Source organism: Capra hircus, chromosome 6 (genome assembly GCF_001704415.2).
Source record: "Capra hircus breed San Clemente chromosome 6, ASM170441v1, whole genome shotgun sequence".
Taxonomy (NCBI): Eukaryota; Metazoa; Chordata; class Mammalia; order Artiodactyla; family Bovidae; genus Capra; species Capra hircus.
In genome coordinates this window covers 17,883,203-17,906,097 of record NC_030813.1, presented here as the reverse complement: position 1 = coordinate 17,906,097, position 22,895 = coordinate 17,883,203, and the positions used below count along the sequence as shown (strand labels likewise).

The 22,895-nt window shown below is 39.7% G+C and overlaps 1 protein-coding gene across 2 annotated transcripts in view; it reads right to left on the bottom strand.

Annotated features, from left to right (window-relative positions):
- Positions 1 to 22,895, bottom strand: part of PAPSS1 (3'-phosphoadenosine 5'-phosphosulfate synthase 1) — a 113,699-nt gene that overhangs the window by 9,993 nt on the left and 80,811 nt on the right. For both annotated transcript variants that reach the window (XM_005681330.3, XM_018049236.1), the window contains exon 11: positions 9,483 to 9,712. In XM_005681330.3, coding sequence (XP_005681387.2) covers positions 9,483 to 9,712 — 230 coding nt within the window. The remainder of the gene's footprint in view (positions 1 to 9,482; positions 9,713 to 22,895) is intronic.

Sequence of the window (22,895 nt, the reverse complement as noted above, 5' to 3'; positions counted from 1 at the left end):
CCCACAAGGAAAAACCACAATGTGGCTTTGAGCTGCAGAGAATGATCCCCCTATTGCCCAGTAAGAAGATGGGGACCCTCAGTCCTATAACCATAAGGAACTGAATTTTTCCAACAAGGGCATCTGGCTTGTCTAAAGGATATCTAAGGTCTATTCCATCTCAAACTTCTAGGAAATATTTAATGTTTATTATTTTTCTTAAAGTCCTGTATTTTGCAATTGGTTCTTCCTTTCTGGATTACCTAGTTCTTAAAATCGGAGAAGGAAATGGCAACCCACTCCAGTATTCTTGCCTGGAGAATCCCATGGACGTAGGAACTTGGGGGACTACAGTCCATGGGGTAGCAAAGAGTCAGACACGACTGAGTGACTAACACACACACATTTTCATTATTATTATATTTGGTGATCTGTGATCTTTTACTACTATAATTGTCACCCCAGGCTTCTGACCTAAGGGACTGTGAGGTTATGAATGGGTAATGTTTTAAGCCACTAAATTTGTGTTAATTTGTTACAGAGCAATAGAAAGTTAACGTAATTAGCAACCTGGAAACACTGAGGAATAGCTTTAAGTGTCACCACACAGAAGCCACTAGAGCAGGTGAGCTCTTCTGTGGCAAGTATATGAAAGAGTGAAGAAAGTATGAGAAAAGCCCTGAAGGATGTCTATAAGTAGAGCGCTTTAAAAAAAGAAGACATTTAGTACATGATTTAAGGAATACTTCACAATTTAAAATATGAAGGAATACTCTACTGATAACATGGAAATAATCAAAAGCAAACATTTGTGTCTACCTGTCCCCTCACTGACCCATTTCCACCAGGCACTCTGACTCACAGGCACTCTTTCTTTGGTGAGCTGCTATTTTAAAAATATGAACCAAAATTTTGCATTAACTGGGGCAGGAGGAGAAGGGGATGACAGAGGATGAGATGGCTGGATGGCATCACTGACTCGATGGACGTGAGTCTGAGTGAACTCCGGGAGTTGGTGATGGACAGGGAGGCCTGGCGTGCTGCGATTCATGGGGTCGCAAAGAGTCGGACACGACTGAGCGACTGAACTGAACTGAACTGAACTGATCCAAATACAAAGAAGAATTATTGCTAAAGGAGAAAAAAATTACAAATAGCTGAATTATCTCTAAAAGTGTGTAATAGGTGAAAGAATGGGTTTTAATCTTGTAGTCCTAAAACTAAATTTCCTTGAGTCATTATTACAGCTAACATGAACCTACTTAACTTCCTAAGTATAAACAGATGATTTTTATCATAATTCTTATCAATAATATCTCGCCTGTAATCTTCATGAAGTTTGTTTTTTTATCCCTAAGCCTTGTTTTACACTGGTATTTAGTCAAATCAAAGCTACAAAATCATTAATTACATAAAAGCTGGCATTGAATAACATCCATTAATCAAACATAAGACAACCTCATATGTGCATAATTAATAACTGTTTTCTCACTACATCAAAGACTATCGCCTTTCCACAAAATTTTAATCACTTTCCAACATATTCCCATCAACTTAATTACACTTGAACAGGAATATAAAAAATGAGAAAACTAAGGCAGTTTTAAAGCTTCCCAAGTTACAATTTATTAGATTTAGTAACTCAAAAAAAATTCCAAGAAAATGAGCCAGTCATGCAACTAATATAGAATTCATCACTGGAAATTCTTATGAGAACTGATGTAATTATTTAGCTTTTGAATGATTAAAAGAGAGACTTAAAGCAATATTACACAGACTTAACAAAACATGAAAGTTATCCAGGGCTTCCCAGCACATCATTCAACTACATACAGATGGACTCTATGGTCCTGTGTGTGATTAAATCAACTGATCGTGCAAGGAAACCACAGTAACAAAACACATCCACACAAGAAGTGTAAAAGCTCTACTCTAGCTTTGCTTCCTTAACTCATCAAAAGGCAAACTCATCTAAGTTTTAAATAGTCGGCCACCTGCAGAAGAATTCTACTTCTCACCTCTTACTCTGTGACTAATTGTTACTTTCAGAATGAGGTTTCACTCATAACATTTGTACATAAACCACACAAATAAATTGCATGCGGGGTGAGAAGTGAAGGGTTGCCCTGCCCAGCATTCCACCCCTGGCACTATACATTCTATCCATTTGTAGGAAACCAAGCCTACCCTCAGTGGGGGTTCTCAACGGCAGGAGGAGCTTTCAAAAGAATTGGCAATAGGTAATTTTCTCCAGACTAAGAAAATTAAAATCTCTGATGGTGACCCTACATGTTTTGAACCACAAAAGAACATATTTGAAGCTTTTAGGTTTTTCTTAATATTTTATATTTTCACTTCAATCACCTATTCAGTAACATAGTTCAAAGTTTACTCTAATTGCTTTTTTTTTATTAGAAATAAATTTTTTTTCTTTTTTTAAAAATTTAAATTTATTTATTTTAATTGGAGGCTAATTACTTTACAATATTGTATTGGTTTTGCTACAACATGAATCTGCCACGTGTTCCCCATCCTGAACCCCACTCCCACCTCCTTCCCTGTACCATCCCTCTGGGTCATCCCAGTGGACCAGCCCCAAGCATCCTGTATCCTGCATCGAACCTGGACTGGCGATTTGTTTCTTATATGATATCATACATGATTCAATGCCATTCTCCCAAATCATCCCACCCCGTCTCTCTCCCCAAATTTTCTTTAACCTTCTAAAGCATCTCTTTGGTAGAAAAAGACCCTTTAAAACTCATCACATTGCTTTTCTAGCTGCACTTTTTTTCAGACAGTGAAACTGTAGTATGTGTGTATCCATATGTATATAAGTATATATACATATGCATACATATACATATATAAATACACACAGAGACACATACATCTATTTCTAATATAAATTTATTTAATTGTGTTTAAGCCAAAAAAAACCATGCCATGATTTAGAATGATTTCCAGATATTGGCAAACCCTAATTTTGTACAAGGGTTAAAATGGTACATTTCTGGTTTATTGCAAATTCTTCTCACGGTGAGGTTCTGCAGTATACTATAACCTGGGCCACAACTCAGATCTTCAGAAAATAACGGTCTAGCAGAGCACCCAAAGCCCATGCTCTGGAACAATCCAGAGGGGTACGGTGGGGAAGGATGTGGGAGGGGAGGTTAAGGATGAGGGAGACACATGTATACCTGTGGCCGATTCATGTTGATGTATGGCAAAAAAAAAAAAAAAATTGTAATTATCCTCCAATTAAAATACATAAAAAGAAAATAATGGTCTAGAGTGGGTCTTGCCTTGAATTCCACACTAAGGCCGTTGAGCACAGTCAAGAGTACTTTCACATTTCCCCAAATCAGCTACACAATAAGCCTTTTCTGTTCATTGACTCATGGGGTTTTCCTGTGTTTTTCTAGAGTCCATTGCTCAGAAAAGTCTGCTATCATCTAAGATTATGCATTTTCTCCAGAATTATTTGTCATTAAACGAGAAGCCAACAAATCCCTCAAGTTCCACTGTTATAAATAGTATTTATTTTTGCAGGTAACTTATTTTATTAAATGACATCAGAATTTATGTCCCTTTCAGAAACAAAAGAATTTTTTTTTTATTTCTTTTCCGTTCTTGTCCGAACTATTACAAAACAGGCCACATTAAATGAGGACACACGGTTAGGATCAGCATTATTCCTGAATGCAGAGTCAACTGTACAGTATCATGGAAAAAAGGAAGAGTTCTCTCAGATGAGAAGTTATAAGACTTAAGTTTCAGTCAGCACCCATTAGTAGAGATGAACTGAGAAAACAAAAATTTAAACAGAGAGCTGGCCCTCCAAATCCATGGTTTCTACATCCAAGGATTCAAACAGCCTCTGACTAAAAACATTCAGGGGGCAAGAAGAGACTTCTAGAAAGTCCCAAAATGTAAACCTGTAAGACCAAGAGTGGGTTTTCTGAAAGGGTAAACAAAATCAATAAACCTCTGGCCAAGCTCATCAAGAGGAAAGAAGAAAGGATCCAAATAAACAAAATAAAAAATGAAAGAAGATAAATAACAACTGACACTGAAAAAACACAAAAAGTCAAAAAATAAAACTTGAATTTATCATGGGCAGGCAACAATATATATAATTTAAATAGCATTTATATTGTATTTACATAGCATTTATATTGTATTAGGTATTAAAAATACTCTGCTGCTAAGTCACTTCAGTCGTGTCCGACTCTGTGCGACCCTATAGACAGCAGCCACCAGGCTCCCCCGTCTCTGGGATTCTCCAGGCAAGAACACTGGAGTGGGTTGCCATTTCCTTCTCCAATGCATGAAAGTGAAGAGTGAAAGTGAAGTCACTCAGTCATGTCCGGCTCTTAGTGACCCAATGGACTGCAGCCTACCAGGCTCCTCCGTCCATGGGATTTTCCAGGCAAGAGCACTGGAGTGGGGTGCCACTGCTCTAGAGGTAATTTAAAGTCCACAGGAGGATGTGCGTAAGCCATATACAAATACTATACCATTTTATATAAGAGACTCAAGGATCTGAAGGCTTTGCTATCTGTGCAAGGGTCCTGGAACCAATTCTCACAGAAACTAAGAGGCAACTACTTGCTCAGCCTGAAGTGTAATTTATACTAAAAAAGCAAGAGTACTAAATACGCAGGTGCAATTTGCATAAAAAAAGTATTAGTCAACAAAACATGAAGCTCCTACTAACGAAAAATAGCTAGGAGCTATAGATTCTGGAAAGAACTACAGATTTTGAGCTAGAAGGAAATCAGTTCATCCACTGCCACCCTTCTGGAGATAAAGAAACAAGGCCAGAGATGACATAGGAATCTCAAGTCCCTCGGCAAGCATGGGGCTAGCAGGCGTAACTTCTGCTTCCAGAGCCTCACAGGGCCACTCTAAACTCACAGGGTGTACCGCCTACAGGCTTCCCTCATTTACCGCACTTCACTTCACTGTATCTTTCACAAACCGAAGGTCTGTGGCAGCCCTGCCTTGAGAAAGTCTATTGGCACCATTTTTCCAACAGTGTTTGCTCATTACGTGTCTGTGTGGCACATTTTGATAATCCTCACAACTGTTCATACTTTTTCATTATATATATTATATATATGACAACAATAGGCACATTTCTAGTACTTACTAGGTTCCAGTTAACACTGTTTGCAAATGACATGCATGAGCTGATCTGGTCCTCAACCGCTCTATGAAGATACACACAGCACGATCACTACACCCCATTCTGAAGCTGAGGGAAGCAGGGCAGGAAGAGGACGGTGATTCACCCATGGTCACACAGCTGCAGGGGTGGTGGGGCAAGAATGTGACTCCCTCCCCTTAGGCTTCAAAGTCTGTGCTCTTGCTATTCTGACTCTAGCATAACAAAACAGAGACGTTTCTAGGGGAAACTGTTCTAGATCTAATTCTGAACAGAAGAGAAACTGGTCAGTAAAGTGAAAGTAGCAAAAATCTTGGAAGGAAAAAAACATCATTTTGGCAGAATGAAGAGAGGGAGGACAGAAAAGAGCCTTGATCTGCGTGTGTAGGATCCACATTAGGAAGAGAATTAAAATCAAGGAAGAGATCGTAAGAGAGTAATCCCTAGACACGTTCAGCAATTTTGTTTTCCAAGCTTAAAGAATCCAATCCTACAATAATAATAATTAAAAAATATTTAATCTATCACTGTTATCACTCCCCTCAAATCACAGACTCAACCTAGCAAACTACATCATCTTTGTAGACATGATAAAAATGGGAGCTGGAAACTAATATAATTTTGAGGATTTGTATTTAATTGAATAATACTATGTCTAATGGAAGCTGAATTGTACATCATAAGGTTTCTAGCGAGTTCTGTCCTCTCCGAAGTCTATCTTAATAATTCTATTATAATGACTTGAATAATGACCTTGAAAGTCATGTTATCTAAAAATTTAATTAGCATACAGCAAGGATAACAGAATCAGCAATTAAAAGACTTGAAAAGTTTTTACATCAAATTAAACAAGATGTTAAAATAAAAATAAATCGAAAATTTTCTAATTGGGATCTAAATGAAAGATAGAGGGCTAGAGAAACGGTGTTTAGTTGAGAAGAAGACTTAATTAATGCAATCTTTGCTAAAGTCATTCAGTTTACCTACTGATAAAACTAATGGCTTGTCTAAAGGATATCTAAGGTCTATTCCATCTCAAAATTCTAGGAAATATTTAATGTTTATTATTTTTCTTAAAGTCCTGTATTTTGCAACTGGTTCTTCCTTTTTGGATTACCTATTTCTTAAAATCGGAGAAGGAAATGGCAACCCACTCCAGTATTCTTGCCTGGAGAATCCCATGGACAGAAGAGCCTGGACAGCTACAGTCCATGGGGCTGCAAAGAGTTGGACACGACTTAGCGACTCACACACACACACATTTTCATTATTATTATATCTGGTGACCTGTGATCTTGGAGGTTACTGTAATTGTTTTAGAGCCCCATGAACCATGCCCACATAATGATGGTGAACTTACTAAATATATGTGTTCTGACTGCTCCACTAACTAGCAGCTCCCCCACCTCTCTCCCTCCCCTCAGGCCTCCCTATTCCCTGAGACACAACAATATTGAAACCAGGTCAACTAATCTACAATGGCCTCTAAGTTTTTGAGTCAAAAGTGCACATGTGTCACTTTAAATTAAAAGCTAGAAATTATTAAGCTTATTAGTGAGGAAGGCATGTTGAAAACTGAGATGGGCTAGGCCTCTCGTGCCAAGCAGCCAAGTTGCGAATGCAAAGAAAAAGTTATTGAAGTAAATTAAGAGTATTACTCCATCGAACACATGAAAGACAAGCAAGCCAAACAAGCCTTACTGCTCATATGGAGAAACTATTAGTGGTCTGGATAGACGATCAAATCAGCTACAATAATCCTTTCAGCCAAAGCCTAATTCAGAGCAAGTCCCCAGCTCTCTTCAATTCTATGAAGACTAAGAGAGGTGAGGAGGTTTAAAAAGGAAAGCCTGAAGCCTCCAGAGGTTGGTTCATAAGATTTAAGGAAAGAAGCCATCTCCATAACATAAAAGTACAAGGTGAAGCAGCAAGCGCTGATATAGAAGCTGCAGCAAGTTATCCAGAAGATCTAGCTAAGATCATTAATGAAGGTGGCTACACTAAACAATGGACTTCCCTGGTGGCTTAGATGGCAAAGAATCTGTCTGCAGTGCAGGAGACCTGGGTTCAATCCCTGGACAGCCCCTGAAGAAGGGAACGGCAAACACACTGCAGTATTCTTGCCTGCAGAATTCCACGGACAGAGGAGCCCAGTGTGCTACAGTCCATGGAGTCACAAAGAGTCAGACCCAACTGAGCAACTAACACTTTCACACTAAAGAACAGAGTTTCCATGTAGATGAAATAGCCTTCTATTGGAAGATGATGCCATCTAGATGATGTCATTCATAGCTAGAGAGGAGAAGTCAATGCCTAGCTTCAAAGCTTCAAAGGACAGGCTGACTCTTGATAGAGGTTACTGCAGCTGATGACTTTTAAGTTGAAGCCAGTGTTCATTGACCATTCCAAAATTCCTAGAGTCTTTAAGAACAATGCTAAATCTACTCTGACTCTGCTGTATAAATGGAACAACAAAGTCTGAACAACAGCACATCTGTTCACAACATGGTTTTACAGAGTATCTTAAGCCCAATGTTAAGAACTTCTGCTCAGAAAAAAAGATTCTTTTTAAAATACTGACACTGCTCATTGACAATGCACCTGGTCACCCAAGAGCTCTGATGGAGGTGTGCAACAAGATTAATGTTCCTTTCACGCCTGCTAATGTTGTGGATAAAGGACTAATTTCCACCTTCAAGTCTTCTTATTTAAGAAATACATTTTATAAAGCTACAGTTGCCACAGATAGTGATTCCTCTGATGGATCTGAGCAAAGTCAATTGAAAACCTTCTAAAAAAGGATTCACCATTCTAGATGCCGTTAAGAATATATGGGATTCCTGGGGAGAGGTCAAAATACCAGCATTCACAGGAGTTTGGAAGAAGCTAATTCCAAACCTCATGGGTGACCTGAGGGGTTTGAAGCTTCAGTGAAAGAAAGAACTGCAGATGTGGTAGAAACAGCAAGAGAACGAGAATTAGAAGTGGAGTCTGAAGATGTGACTGAATTGCTGCAACTGCACACTAAAACTTAAAATGGTTAAAGACCTGCTTCTAATAAGCAAAGAAAGTGGTTACTTGAGATGGAATCCACTCCTGGTAAGATGCTATACAGATTTTTAAATGGCAACAAAGAATTTAGACTATTACATAAACTTTAGCTGATAAAACAGCAGCAGGGTTTGAGACTGAGTCCAGTTTTGAAAGAAGCTCGATTAAACAGCATTGTGTTACAGACAGCTCATTAGTGAAAGAGTTGATGGATGTGGCAAACTTCACTGTTGTCTTAAAATATATACTTAGTATCTTCAAATATACTACCACAGCCCAACCTTCAGCAACCACCACCCTAATCAGTCAGCAGCCATCAACATGTAAGCAAGACCCTCCACCAGCAAAAACATCACAACTCACTGAAGGTTCGGAGGATGGTTAACATTTAAGCAATAAAGTTTTTTAAATTAACGTGTGTAAATTGCTTTTTTAGAAATAATGTGTGCTTAACACTATAGTATATGTAGACATAACTTTTACCTGTACTAGGAAACAAAAAAATTTTATGTGACTTGCTTTATTGGGATTACTCACTTTAATTTCAGTGGTTTGGACCTGAACCCACAGTATCTCGAGGTATGTCTGTATGGATATTATCTATAGATAGCAACTAATAAAATTTTGTCAGTCAAAAGAAGATAGATACATGCTTAACATTACCAATAATTTGCACGAAAAGGTTGTTCATTTTTTGCTCCTTCTAAGATCTTTGAAGAATGAAGTTGCACTCTTAGTGGTCAGCATACCCCGTGAGCTGCTATTCACTTGATCTGTGACATTACAAGAGTATTTGAACTTTGTATGCCTCAGCTTACTACCAATCTACAAAATGGGGATAACTGCACCTGTTTCACAGGATTCGCATAGGGCATTAATTACAAGTATTAACTTAATACCTATAATGCAATTAGGAGAGTGCCTGTCACACAATGACTGCGCAAATATTAGTCAAACTCTCTTATTACATAAATCCTTTACGCTTACTAGCCAAATCATTGCTGAGTCCTTGGACTACTTCTATAAGGCAGATAGAAATGTCATCACTTCCTAATAAAATTCCTAAGATCATGAACCATGAAACCAGATTCAATTTTTATTTCTACTTCTAACTTCTAAAGTATTGAGAAATTAGTTTCTTTGGTTTGCCCGTCTCTGAAATTGGTACAACAAAGCCTGCCATTGGTCAGCTGTTGTGAAGATGAGGCAATATATTAAAAGCCTAGGAGCAGCTTAGAACACAAGGCGTTTCACAGATTTATGCAGAGAATGCAACACTTACTGCTCAGCGTCATAGTAGTCCATCCGCTTCTTTTTCTTGTTATAAGCGGCAACTCGAAAGGGAACGATCTCCAAGGTGATCAGGCCCGGGGCCATGGTCAGCACTTTGGCGCCATGAGTCGGCTCATAAAGATCCTTCCCTGTTTCTGGATGGGGCATGCCAGCAGGGTCTCGTCCAACAATGTAGAAGTTGGCTCCCGCAACCATCCGTGCTCTGCAATGCCACTGGACCTAGAATAGAAATGGTCACATTAGATAACCACGATTTCATGACCAGCGCTTAGAAGTAGGAAGTGGATAATAAATGTATATACTTCTTATATAATCAATATCTATCAGTAGGAAATCTCAAATTAAAATCATCATCTTGGGAAGCCAGAAAAAAAAAAAAAAACCAACCTGGCAACCCCTCCCCTTCCAAAAAAAATCTACAAATATATATGTATATGGATCTGGGAAGCATAAGACAAGGTGTAGGATGTGACTTAACAGCCAGCTGCTTTCAAACATAGCTTTGTAGCCTATACTGTCACACTGACTTACTGTTTAAAAACAAAAATTACTTGGTCTAACACCTAGAACTATAGGAATCTAGAAGTTAAAGTAACTTGAAGAGAGCATCATTCTCATTAAAACAAGAAGAAAGTGAATCCTCAAAGGTTAAGTGACTCGGCCAACAGAGCGTAGGACAAACCCAGGTCCACACACTTGGTCCTAGTTCCCCGTCAGTGTTGCTGCTACTGCTGCTGGTGCTAAGTAGCTTCAGTCGTGTCCAACTCTGTGAGACCCCACAGACGGCAGCCCACCAGGCTCCCCCGTCCCCAGGATTCTCCAGGCAAGAACACTGGAGTGGGTTGCCATTGCCTTCTCCAATGCATGAAAGTGAAAAGTGAAAGTGAAGTCGCTCAATCGTGTCTGACTCTTAGCGACCCCATGGACTATAGCCCACCAGGCTCCTCTGTCCATGGGATTCTCCAGGCAAAAGTTCTGGAGTGGGGTGCCATTGCCTTCTCCGCCCTGTCAGTGTACAGCTCCATTATTTAGTAATTTACAAAACCATCTCAGTTCTATGTGAACAGAGGTATAAATGATGGCCACTTCATATCATTTCATTTCATCTCTCTTGATAGCATCTCTTCTACCAAGTACTTTATTTTTAGATCAACATAGTTCAGAAAGTCCAAGAGTATGAAGGCAACCCCATACCCTATATTTGAATAGGTCACCCTGAGGATTTTCAACTTTTCTAGTTGTTTCTACTGATATTTGCCTCTATATTTCTAAACAGTATGTATATACAGTTGTAACTTGACTGTTAATTTTAGATGTTTTATGCTGTCATCCCTCAGTATCTGGATGCTCAAGTCCCACAGTCAGCCCACTGTATTCAACGTTCTGCATCCATGGATTCAATCAAGCACAAATCATGTAGTACTGTACATATTTACTGGATAAAAACCTGCACATGAGTGGACCTGCACAGTTCAAATTGGTCATGTTCAAAATTATAATATAGGCATAATTTCCACATTATTATTTCCTACTTATAGTATTTGGCTCTCTTACTCCACTATCTTCATTCCCTATCTCATTTATTCAATAAATACTGTGGTATCAATACTTTGGTGAAATAACCATGTATCCGTAAAATGGGAATTACAATCGTATTTACTGGACATAATTTTTAATAAAATTAACGTACGAAAAACCTGAGGACTTAGAATAGTACCTGGCACAGAATAAGTACACAATAAATGTTGGCTGTTATCATCTTTATTTTACTCCTCTCCTTGTACAACCGGTTTTCCTAGAGTTAATAACTGCCTTAATCTGTTTTCTGCTTGCTTAGTGTTCCATAGACCTGTGTTTCTATATTCCCTGTACCATCTTTCTTCCTAAACACACAGCTTAATACAGTTCTCAGTCTCCCTACAACCGAGTTCTCACCGAAGAAATGAAAGCCGAAGTGATGTGCGCCACTTCCAGACGCGGATCGTTAAAAAGCCTCCTGAGCACTAGCCTAGTTTGCTTTCCTCACGAGCCAGCTAAAGAGAAGGGACCCCAAGGCCTTGTAACCACCTCTTTCTCCACTACAGCATCACTTCTGCTTGCAGCGAGCTGCAGCAGTTCTGTATGCACCAGATGCCAAAGCATGAAGCTAGACGACCTTTGTTCTCCACACAGACCACCTCTTCCCCCATCCACCCCAGATTCAGCTCTTCATGAAACAACTGCTCATTTCTCTCTGCCCCTTTGCAGCAGACACACAGAAGAATTCCACTTGTTCAGACTCAATTTATATCAAGGGGTCAGTCAGAATCAAATCATCAATTAAGTACTCTGAAAATCTACTTGAATGTAAAATCTTTTCTGCCTCATGAAAAATAGCTACTGCTTACAGAGTTAATTAAAAGGGCAGTCTAAGTTTTCTGAACTTAGGTGAACTTACTTTGCTCATTATATATTTATGTTTGGATGCTTAAATCATTCAAGCACCAACTGGTCAATAAACCAGGAATATATTTCAAAAGCATTTTGGTGACATGGGCCAGTTATATAACTCTGCCTTGTAAAACTGTCAGAAAATTTAATTGCTTCTCTGACTTCTTTTAGAAGTTATATGAGTAAATTAAATGTAAACACAACAAACACAGAGGCAGCTTTCTCCTGCAGGTGACATAAATGGTTTCAATGTACATTTTAATGAATGGTTCCCTTATGAGAAAACTTTATGATTTTTAACAGCCATGAGTAAGCAAATCAAATGTTATTCTTCCAAGAAAGCCTAGTGTGAGTCAACTTATAACCTACTGAGCAGGTAATAGGTTTTAATGAAGTGAGTGCAAGTCAGCCATGGACACTGGTATCTGTTTAAGAACATAGGCTTTCAAGTCAGGCTGGCCTAGATTTGACTCCTAGCTGTGCCCCTCACTGACGGAAGGATCTTAAGCAATTTCCTTATACAAGCCTGTTTCCTAATTTACAAAAAGGAGAATGATAACACTTAATGCATAAGATTGTTGGAAGTTTTGAAAGTACTCAGGATACTACCTGGCCTTCAATAAAAGAAAGTCGTTATTACTGCCGCTATTACTATTGCTCTGTGAAGTATTTCCTGACCAACACAGTTGAATTAATTGCTTCCTGACCAGAATTTCTAAAGAAAACTCCTTTCCTCTCTGAAGAAGATGACACGCCGCCCAGAAGACGGTTGTTGAAACCCAGAAAGAACTGTCTATCCGGCAGACTGAGGTCAAGATGCGCTCCTTATCTTTTTATGCCACTGGCTAGCATGATTATCAGGAAACTGAATGCATACTGAAGGACTAATGCATTCTGAAGATGATGCCTAAAAGTCTTCTATGAACCCCTATAAGAATCTGTAAATGGCCAACCTAACAACAAATGACTTATTTTCTGCTTTACTCTCATCTGTGTAGTAAAGAACAAATAGCTTTGTCATTTTTTTCTGATTATAAGAGTAATTCAATTCACATGTGGCAAACACTGCTCGTTTGCCTCCACAACAACTGATTTCTCTTTGCCCTGATCTCCCTATTCCTTGGTGATAGAAACCTCCCCCTAAGGAATGAAAATGCTACATCTTTGCTTTCTCAGCAATACAGCAAGGGCGCCTGGGCGAATAACAATCTCTTGGGAAGTTGTCTAGAGGATTCCTAAAAAACTTTTCTTCCTCATTAATAAAACTCTCAACTTTCACTTACCTGAAATGCCTTCACTTCACCTTTATTTTTGCTTGACTATAGAATTCTAGATTAATAGACATGTTTCTACTTTTTTTCTCTCTTGAAAATGCAACCCCATGGCTTCTAGCTCATAATGCCCTTGAGAAGCCAGCCATCCCTCCTATTACTCCCCTACTGTTCCCTCTTCCTCTCCCCTTCTCTCTGCTTTTAAGGTTCCTCTCTATCATAAATTTCCAGCAGGTTGGCTACTATGTGCCTAACTGTGGTTTTCTTTGGGTTTATCCTTTCTTATATTTACTGGGCTTCTTGGATTGGTAGGCTGATGTTTTCTACCAATTGCAGAAAACTTGCAACCACTTTTTTTTTTTTCCAAAAAGTTTTTGTGCCACATTCTCTCTCTCTCTTTCAGAACTTCATTTATACATATGTTAGACGGCTTGAGATTGTCCACAAGTTCCTGAGGCTCTGCTTGTTTTCTCCCACTTATTTTCCTGTTTCAAAAAATTCCTACTGAGTTTTAAAAAACTCACTGACCTTTTTCTTCTGCCAACTCCAGTCAGCTTTTAAGTTTATCCAATAAACATTTCTGTTTCAGATACTATACTTTTTTAGCCCTTGGTTTTCCACTTGATTTTTTTCAGCTTTCGCTTTTTTGAGACTCCCCATCCATAAGACAATATTTTTGTTTAAGAAGCTTCAATGTTCTTATTTGCTAATTCCAACATCAGCATCATCTAAAGGTATGCTTCTAGTGAAAGTTTTTATTCAGGATTATAAATCACAGTTCCTTGCTTATTTCCAATAATTTGTTGCTGTATGCTGGACTTGTGAATGATTTAAGGAGCCTGAATAATGCTGTTTTCCTTTAGAATGTTAAGAGCCTGATTCCAGCAGGCAGGTAATTTACTGGCACGTCTTCTTATCTTTTGGAGGCTCAATTTTAAGCTCTACTGGGCAGGTTCAGTCCAGTTTTTTGGACCAATTACCAACCTACTGCCTTTCAACTCCAAATTCACCCTGAGTATTTGCTGAGAAAATGGACTGAAAACTAAGCATTTCTCCTTCACAGTGAGCACAATGTTAAATCAGCAGAGGATCAGAGGGACACTGCAGGAGGAAGGATGTGTAGTGGTACCTGAATATGGGGCTGTTTGGTGGCACAGGGGTCCAACAGCAAACCCAAAGTGCACACTCCTTCAGCAACCTCAAAGCCCTAGCCTGAGTCCAGTGATCACCTCACTACAGTCCTCCTAATGCAAACACCAGTGCACTCCAAGCCTCCCACCAGCAGCTCCCTGACTCCCTCTGCTTACTCATGCATCCGGCTGTGCTCAACTGTGCCTCAGAGAGTTGCTTCCTGCACTCACTGCAACATGGGTATCTCACAGTGTGCACCAATCTGGCAGCAAGCCAGCTCCCAGTGAATGCCCTGACCCCCACTAAGCTCACCAGTCTTTAGCCTCAGCTAGCCTGTGAACCAGATAGAGGGTTGTTTCCTGTTATCTGGCATTTGTGAACCAGTGTGGTCCAGAGAGTCCATTCAACTTCACCATCCAGTGGGAAGAAACCATACCTTCTCCAATGAGATCTGAAGCCCAGCCTTGGGGAGAGGATCCCTGTTCCAATTCTACCCTTCCTTTGGTAATCTCCCTCAGCCCTAGGGCACCCTTTAGAGTTCACTCTGCATTTTTTACTTCTCTATTAAAGTTCGGAGAAGGCAATGGCACCCACTCCAGTGTTCTTGCCTGGAGAATCCCAGGGACGGCGGAACCTGGTGGGTTGCTGTCTATGGGGTCACACAGAGTCAGACACGACTGAAGTGACTTAGCAGCAGTAGCTATTAAAGTTTAACAATTCTTTAAACTTCCCCTGTCCAATTCTGTGTGATTTCCCCACTTCCTGACTGTAAACAAATTGATAACACACTTTCTGTACAGTGTGCCCTATTTTCCAAAAGCATGTGTTTCTGGTGTCTTAGTTGCATACCTAAGATGTTAACGAGATTTCTCCACCTTAGCTAGGCTGCAATGTCGTCTTTCAACAATGAATAACCTCTAGTACCTTCAATCCACTCTCAAACTTATTGTAGCTACCCTCACCAGGCCTCAGAGTCTTGCCCTGCACAAATGCAGTCCAAGGAAACCCGGGGAACACGCTCACATCTTCTCTTGCCCTGAAAGTGAAAGCGTTAGTCACTCAGTTATGTCCGACCCTTTGTGACCCCATGGACTGTATGTAGCCCACCAGGCTCTGTCCACGGAATTCTCCAGGCAAAAATACTGGAGTGGGTATCCATTTCCTTCCCCGAAGACCTTCCTGACCCAGAGACTGAACCCAGGTCCCCAGCATGCAGGCAGATTCTTTGCTAACTGAGCCCCCGGGGGCTCACTTCTGTGCTGCAAGTCCCGTTGCTTCAGCAGCCCGGAAACCCAATCTCTGCCTTCTTAGCTCAACAGGGATGTGTATGCAATGCAATACTACTCAGCCACAAGAAAGACGGAAACCCCGACGTTTACAACAACATGAATGTATCCAGAGAGTATCATACTAACCGAAGTAAATCAGAGAAAGACATTTAAAAGGTATCACTTATATGTGGAATCTCAAAATATAGGTACAAATGAACTCACTTACAGAACAGAAACAGACTCACAGACATAGAAAACAAAGTTATGGTTACCAAAGGGGAAAAAATTAGGACTATGGGATTGACAGACAGACATGACTATATATAAAATAAATAAGAATTTACCATATAGCAGTACAGTATATTCTGTATTGTTACTATATTCACTATCTGGTAATAAACCTATAATGGAAGAGAATCTGAAACTAACACAATATTGTAAATCAAATCAAATCAAAAGGATGGGAGAATAATAACGACTCACAATCAGCAACTGTCATTGAAAAAAATCGGTATTTGTTTCAGAATTTCCTCCCCAAGTACATTTTTGCAGCTAATGTTTTTTTGACTCTACATAACTTATTTCAACAATGTAAGCGATACAAGTAAGAATTAAGTTTTGCTACCCAATAGGGCTAAAAGGGGAGTATTCACAATTCAAATTATAATCAGTTCTCAAATAATATTGATCCATACAAATCCTGTTATGGTTCTCCCTGCCATCCATCACAGATTAAGATATTGTGCAACTACCAAACCAAAAATCAGTGACATATAGGAACCTAAATTACTTATCTTCACACACAGAATATTTACAGTGTAAACACTTTAGAATTAGAACAGTTCTTGCATCATCGCAATATGATGTTTAATCCATGCCCCTTTTTATAAACATAAAAGTCTCATTTGCTCCTTGACTCCATTAGAAAATAGTTATCTATCATCCACCAAAATCAGATTGATTATATTCTTTGCAGCCAAAGATGGAGAAGCTCTACACAGTCAGCAAAAATAAGACTGGGACCTGACTGTGGCTCAGATCATGAACTCCTTAATGCCAAATTCAGACTGAAATTGAAGAAAGTAGGGAAAACCACTCGACCATTCAGGTATGACCTAAATCAAATCCTTTACAATTATACAGTGGAAGAGAGAAATAGATTCAAGGGATTAGATCTGATAGAGTGCCTGAAGAACTATGGACGGAGGTTCATGACACTGTACAGGAAACAGGGATCAAGACCATCCCCAAGAAAAAGAAATGCAAAAAAAGCAAAATGGCTGTCTGGGGAGGCCTTACAAATAGCTGTGAAAAGAGGAGAGGTGAAAAACAAAGGAGAAAAGGAAAGATATACTCATTTGACAGCAGAGTTCCAAAGAATAACAAGGAGAGATAAGAAAGCCTTCCTCAGTGATCAGTGCAAAGAAATAGAGGAGAAAATAAACTGGGAAAGACTAGAGATCTCTTCAAAAAAAATCAGAGATATCAAGGGAACATTTCATGCAAAGATGGTCTCAATAAAGGACAGAAATGGTATGGACCTAACAGAAGCAGAAGATATTAAGAAGAGGTGGCACAAATACAAAGAAGAACTGTACAAAAAAGAGCTTCACAACCCAGATAATCATGATGGTGTGATTACTCACCTAGAGCCAGACATCCTGGAATGTGAAGTCAAGTGGGCCTTAGGAAGCATCACTACGAACAGAGCTAGTGGAGGTGATGGAATTCCAACAGAGCTATTTCAAATCCTCAAAGATGACGCTGTGAAAGTGCTGTACTCAATATGCCAGCAAATTTGGAAAACTCAGCAGTGGCCACTGGACTGGAAAAGGTCAGTTTTCATTCCAGTCCCAAAGAAAGACAATGCCAAAGAATGCTCAAACTACTATAAATGCACTCATCTCACAGGCTAGCAAAGTAATGTTCAAATTCTCCAAGCCAGGCTTCAACAGTATGTGAACCATGAACCTCCAGATGTTCAAGCTGGTTTTAGAAAAGGCAGAGGAACCAGAAATCGAATTGCCAACATCCGTTGGATCACCATAAAAGCAAGAGAGTTCCAGAAAAACATCTATTTCTGCTTTATTGACTATGCCAAAGCCTTTGACTGTGTGGATTACAACAACCCGTGGAAAATTCTTCAAGAGACAGGAATACCAGGCCACCTGACCTGTCTCTTGAGAAATCTGTATGCAGGTCAGGAAGCAACAGTTAGAACTGGACATGGAACAACAGACCGGTCCCAAATAGGGAAACAAGTACGTCAAGGCTGTAAATTGTCACCCTACTTATTTAAGTTATATGCAGAATACATCATGAGAAACCCTGAGCTGGAAGAGGCAAAGCTAGAATCAAGATTGTCGGGGAAAATATCAATAACCTCAGATATGTAGGTGACACCACCCTTATGGCAGAAAGTGAAGAGGAACTAAAAAGCCTCTTGATGAAAGTGAAAGAGGAGAGTGAAAAAGTTGGCTTAAAGCTCATCATTCAGAAAACTAAGATCATGGCATCTGGTCCCATCACTTCATGGAAATTAGATGGGGAAACAGTGGAAACAGTGACAGACTTTATTTTAGGGGGCTTCAAAATCACTGCAGATGGTGACTGCAGCCATGAAATTAAAAGACACTTGCTCCTTGGAAGAAAAGTTATGACCAACCAAGTCAGCACATTAAAAAGCAGAGACAGTACTTTGCCAACAAAGGTCCGTCTAGTCAAGGCTATGGTTTTTCCAGTGGTCATGTATGGATGTGAGAGTTGGAATATAAAGAAAGCTGAGCGCTGAAGAATTGATGTTTTCAAACTGCGGTGTTGGAGAAGACTCTTGAGAGTCCTTTGGACTGCAAGGAGATCCAACCAGTCCATCCTAAAGGAGATCAACCCTGAATATTCATTGGAGGGACTGATGATGAAGCTGAAACTGCAATACTTTGGCCACCTGATGTGAAGAACCGACTCATTGGAAAAGACCCTGATGCTGGGAAAGATTGAAGGAGGGAGGAAAAGGGGACAACAGAGGATAAGATGGCTGGATGGCATCACCGACTCAATGGACATGAGTTTGAGTAAACTCCGGGAGTTGGTGATGGACAGAGAGCCCTGGTGTGCTGTGGTCCATGGGGCTGCAAAGAATTGGACCCGACTGAGCGACTGAACTGTACTATACTGTATCCTCTGCTCTTAAACCTACCAGAGATTTTGGTAAATTTAATTTTCAGTGGCTTATGAGAGAAAAAAAATTTATTTTTCAAATTTAAAATTACATTACATCATAAAATTATAAATCTGGACTATACCACATAACATATAACACCAGTAGTATTATACCATCTTCGTCCTACCCCACAGTGGAGAAATTCCACTGTCTTAGAAACCTGGCAGATTAAGCATATAATATTTTCAAGTTTGTTTAATTAAAAATACTGAAGATAACAAACAGAACATTTATTTAAGTCCCTACCTAAATCACCTATTTCTTTATATATTTCACGTCAAGATTTTCTTTAACTGTGATGAAGTCTATTAAAATAACTACATCATAAAGCCAAATTCATATATTCAACTGGTTTGTGAAAGAACTTCAGACACAGAAGCTGTTTTTGTAATGCAAATTTTCTTTTCCAAATTGTCAAAAATGTACTCATCTTAATGCTACAAAAATTCTTTAAAGTCAAACCAATTAACTATTTTTGTGGGGTAAAAACATCTGTATTTTCATTCATCTCTTGAATTTCATGTTCAAATACCTCCACATCTTGGTTATACAGTATCACAACACTTTAGTATTAACCTATCTTCTTGAAATTCCCAAATGTTAGTGGTATGCCTCTTGATCTCTCAATGGCAAGAATGATTTTAATCTCTTCAAGCTGACTGGGTAAATCTAGAGAGGCAAATGAAAGATAAGGTTTATCCTTGCCATCACGTAGATCCTAGGTACTTATCATTTCCAATCTCTGCACAACTAAGCATTCTAAGCACTTCTACCAATTCCCACAGCTCTGCACAGACATGGAACAACATTCAGTCATCATAAGAGTCGTATTTCTGATTTGCAAGGCGAAAATTATGAGATCTACTTACACATTTCATTTTCCAGCTTGTAGAAGAGAATTAGACACACCTTATAATTACTCCCATGACAAAATTTTAAGAGTTGAAAAGGAGTGTTTAGATTATGGAATCCAAACCCTTCATTCTGAACATCAAGAATCGAGGCCTGATACACAAAATACAGACTTTCCCAAAGATTTCCTTTATCTTCAAGGATAAACCTCAGCTGTCTCAGAGTTCAAAATAACATAACTCAAATGTAAGAGAAGGACTTGTTCAGAACCATCAGCAACCAAACTTTTTTATTCTTGTAAATTACTTTGCCCTGGTTGAGCCCAGGCCACTGGCAGGTGTGAAGAGGGTCATGGGGGAGAGAGCAAATCCACAGTCCTCCTCCCTCTTCGGGCTCCCAAGCCCAGGGACCCCAAAATTTGTTTTTCGTAAATGCCAAAAGTCTTTGACTCTTTTCTGTCTCTCCACCCCCTCAATGATTATTATTTTAAGGAACCACAGGAAGGCAACCATGATGGAACGTCATTGGAAAACATTTCATGAGATCCTTCACAAGGGCGAGTGAAGAAAAAACCAGGCGCTAGTTATTAAGCTCTTCCTAACATGAAAACAAAGTGTTTTATGAATATTTCATTTAATGTTTAGAGTAAATCAATAAGATAGCCAATATTTCTGGTTTACAAAGAAGAACACTTTCAATAACACATTCAAAGTTGCAAAATGAACAACTAAGAGAAGTAGTATTGGAAATTGGGCCTCTCCAATGCCCAAGCCCGGGCATGCCTATTCACATGGAGCTATCTAAACTGCGCCACGCCCTACAAGACAGGACCCAGAGCAGGAGAGAAAATACAAGCTGCATTTAGGGAAGAAACAGCATAGATTACAACTGCAGGGAAGAGTGAAAGGCCAAACTAAAAGACAATATTTAATCTTGATGCTGCCTGAGTAAGAAACAGACAAAACCAGATTCTGAGCTGGAAGTCTATGGAAAAGTCAGGAGGAAAACAGGGCATATTCCTCCTTCCCTGTGAAAAGCATCTGAAACACCTATAAAATCTAATGTCTCTGAATTAAATGAGTGATTTCACTTTTCAAGATACATATAAGCTAGAAGTGTATAAAACAGACGATGCCGCTGCTCAGTCGCTCAGTCGTGCCTGACTCTTAGCGATCTCAGGGACTGTAGCCCGCCAGGCTGCCCTGTCCATGGGACTTCCCAGGCAAGAATACTGGAGTGGGTTGCCATTTCCTTCTCCAGGGATGGAACCCATGACTCCTGTATAGACAGGTGGATTCTTTACCACTGTGCCACCAGGGAAGCCCAAAGTTATTTTTAAAATAAATTAGCAGACTCTACATGTTTGATACCAAGGGAACATTTCATGCAAAGATGGGCTCAATAAAGGTCAGAAATGGTATGGACCTAACAGAAGCAGAAGATATTAAGAAGAGATGGCAAGAATACACAGAAGAAGTGTACACAACCCGGATAATCACAATGGTGTGATCACTCATCTAGAGCCAGACATCCTGGAATGTGAAGTCAAGTGAGCCTTAGAAAACATCACTATGAACAAAGCTAGTGGAGGGGATGAAATTCCAGTTGAGCTATTTCAAATCCTGAAAGATGATGCTGTGAAAGTGCTGCAGTCAATATGCCAGCAAATTTGGAAAACTCAGCAGTGGCCACAGGACTGGAAAAGGCCAGTTTTCATTCCAATCCCAAAGAAGGGCAATGCCAAAGAATGCTCAAACTACCGCACAATTGCACTCATCTCACACACTAGCAAAGTAATGCTCAAAATTCTCCAAGCCAGGCTTCAGCAATACGTGAACCGTGAACTTCCTGATGTTCAAGCTGGTTTCAGAAAAGGCAGAGGAACCAGAGATCAAATTGCCAACATCTACTGGATCATGGAAAAAGCAAGAGAGTTCCAGAAAAACATCTCTTTCTGCTTTATTGACTATGCCAAAGCCTTTGACTGTGTGGATCACAAAAAACTGTGGAAGATTCTGAAAGAGATGGGAATACCAGACCACCTGACCTGCCTCTTGAGAAACCTGTATGCAGGTCAGTAAGAAACAGCTAGAACTGGACATGGAACAACAGACAGGTTCCAAATAGGAAAAGGGGTACGTCAAGGCTGTATATTGTCACCCTGCTTATTTAACTTATATGCAGAGTATATCATGAGAAACGCTGGACTGGAAGAAACACAAGCTGGAATCAAGACTGCTGGGAGAAATATCAATAACCTCAGATATGCAGATGACACCACCCTTATGGCAGAAACTGAAGAGGAACTCAAAAGCCTCTTGATGAAAGTAAAAGAAGAGAGTGAAAAAGTTGGCTTAAAGCTCAACATTCAGAAAACTAAGATCATGGCATCTGGTCCCATCACTTCATGGGAAATAGATGGGGAAACAGTGGAAACAGTGTCAGACTTTATTTTGGGGGGCTCCAAAATCACTGCAGATGGTGATTGCAGCCATGAAATTAAAAGACACTTACTCCTTGGAAGAAGAGTTATGAACAACCTAGATAGCATATTCAAAAGCAGAGACATTATTTTGCCAACTAAGGTCTGTCTAGTCAAGGCTATGGTTTTTCCAGTAGTCATGTATGGATGTGAAAGGTGGACTGTGAAGAAGGCTGAGCGCCGAAGAATTGATGCTTTTGAACTGTGGTGTTGGAGAAGACTCTTGAGAGTCCTTTGGACTGCAAGGAGATCCAACCAGTCCATTCTGAAGGAGATCAACCCTGGGATTTCTTTGAAAGGAATGATGCTAAAGCTGAAACTCCAGTACTTTGGCCACCTCATGCAAAGAGTTGACTCATTGGAAAAGACTCTGATGCTGGGAGGGATTGGGGGAAGAAGAAGGAGACGACCGAGGATGAGATGGCTGGATGGCATCACGGACTCGATGGACGTGAGTCTGAGTGAACTCCAGGAGTTGGTGATGGACAGTGAGGCCCGGCGTGCTGTGATTCATGGGGTCGCAAAGAGTTGGACACAACTGAGCGACTGAACTGAACTGAAATGTTCAAGATTCACAATTGTCTATCCAAAAATCTGAAGTTCATTTTTCCCCAGCTTTAACAAGATGTAACTGACATACAACATTATGTAAATTTAAAGTTTTCAACATGATGATGTGATATGCATACATACTACCAAATGGATGTGTTCAGTAATCTTATGGTAACCATCTGAAATCCAAAAC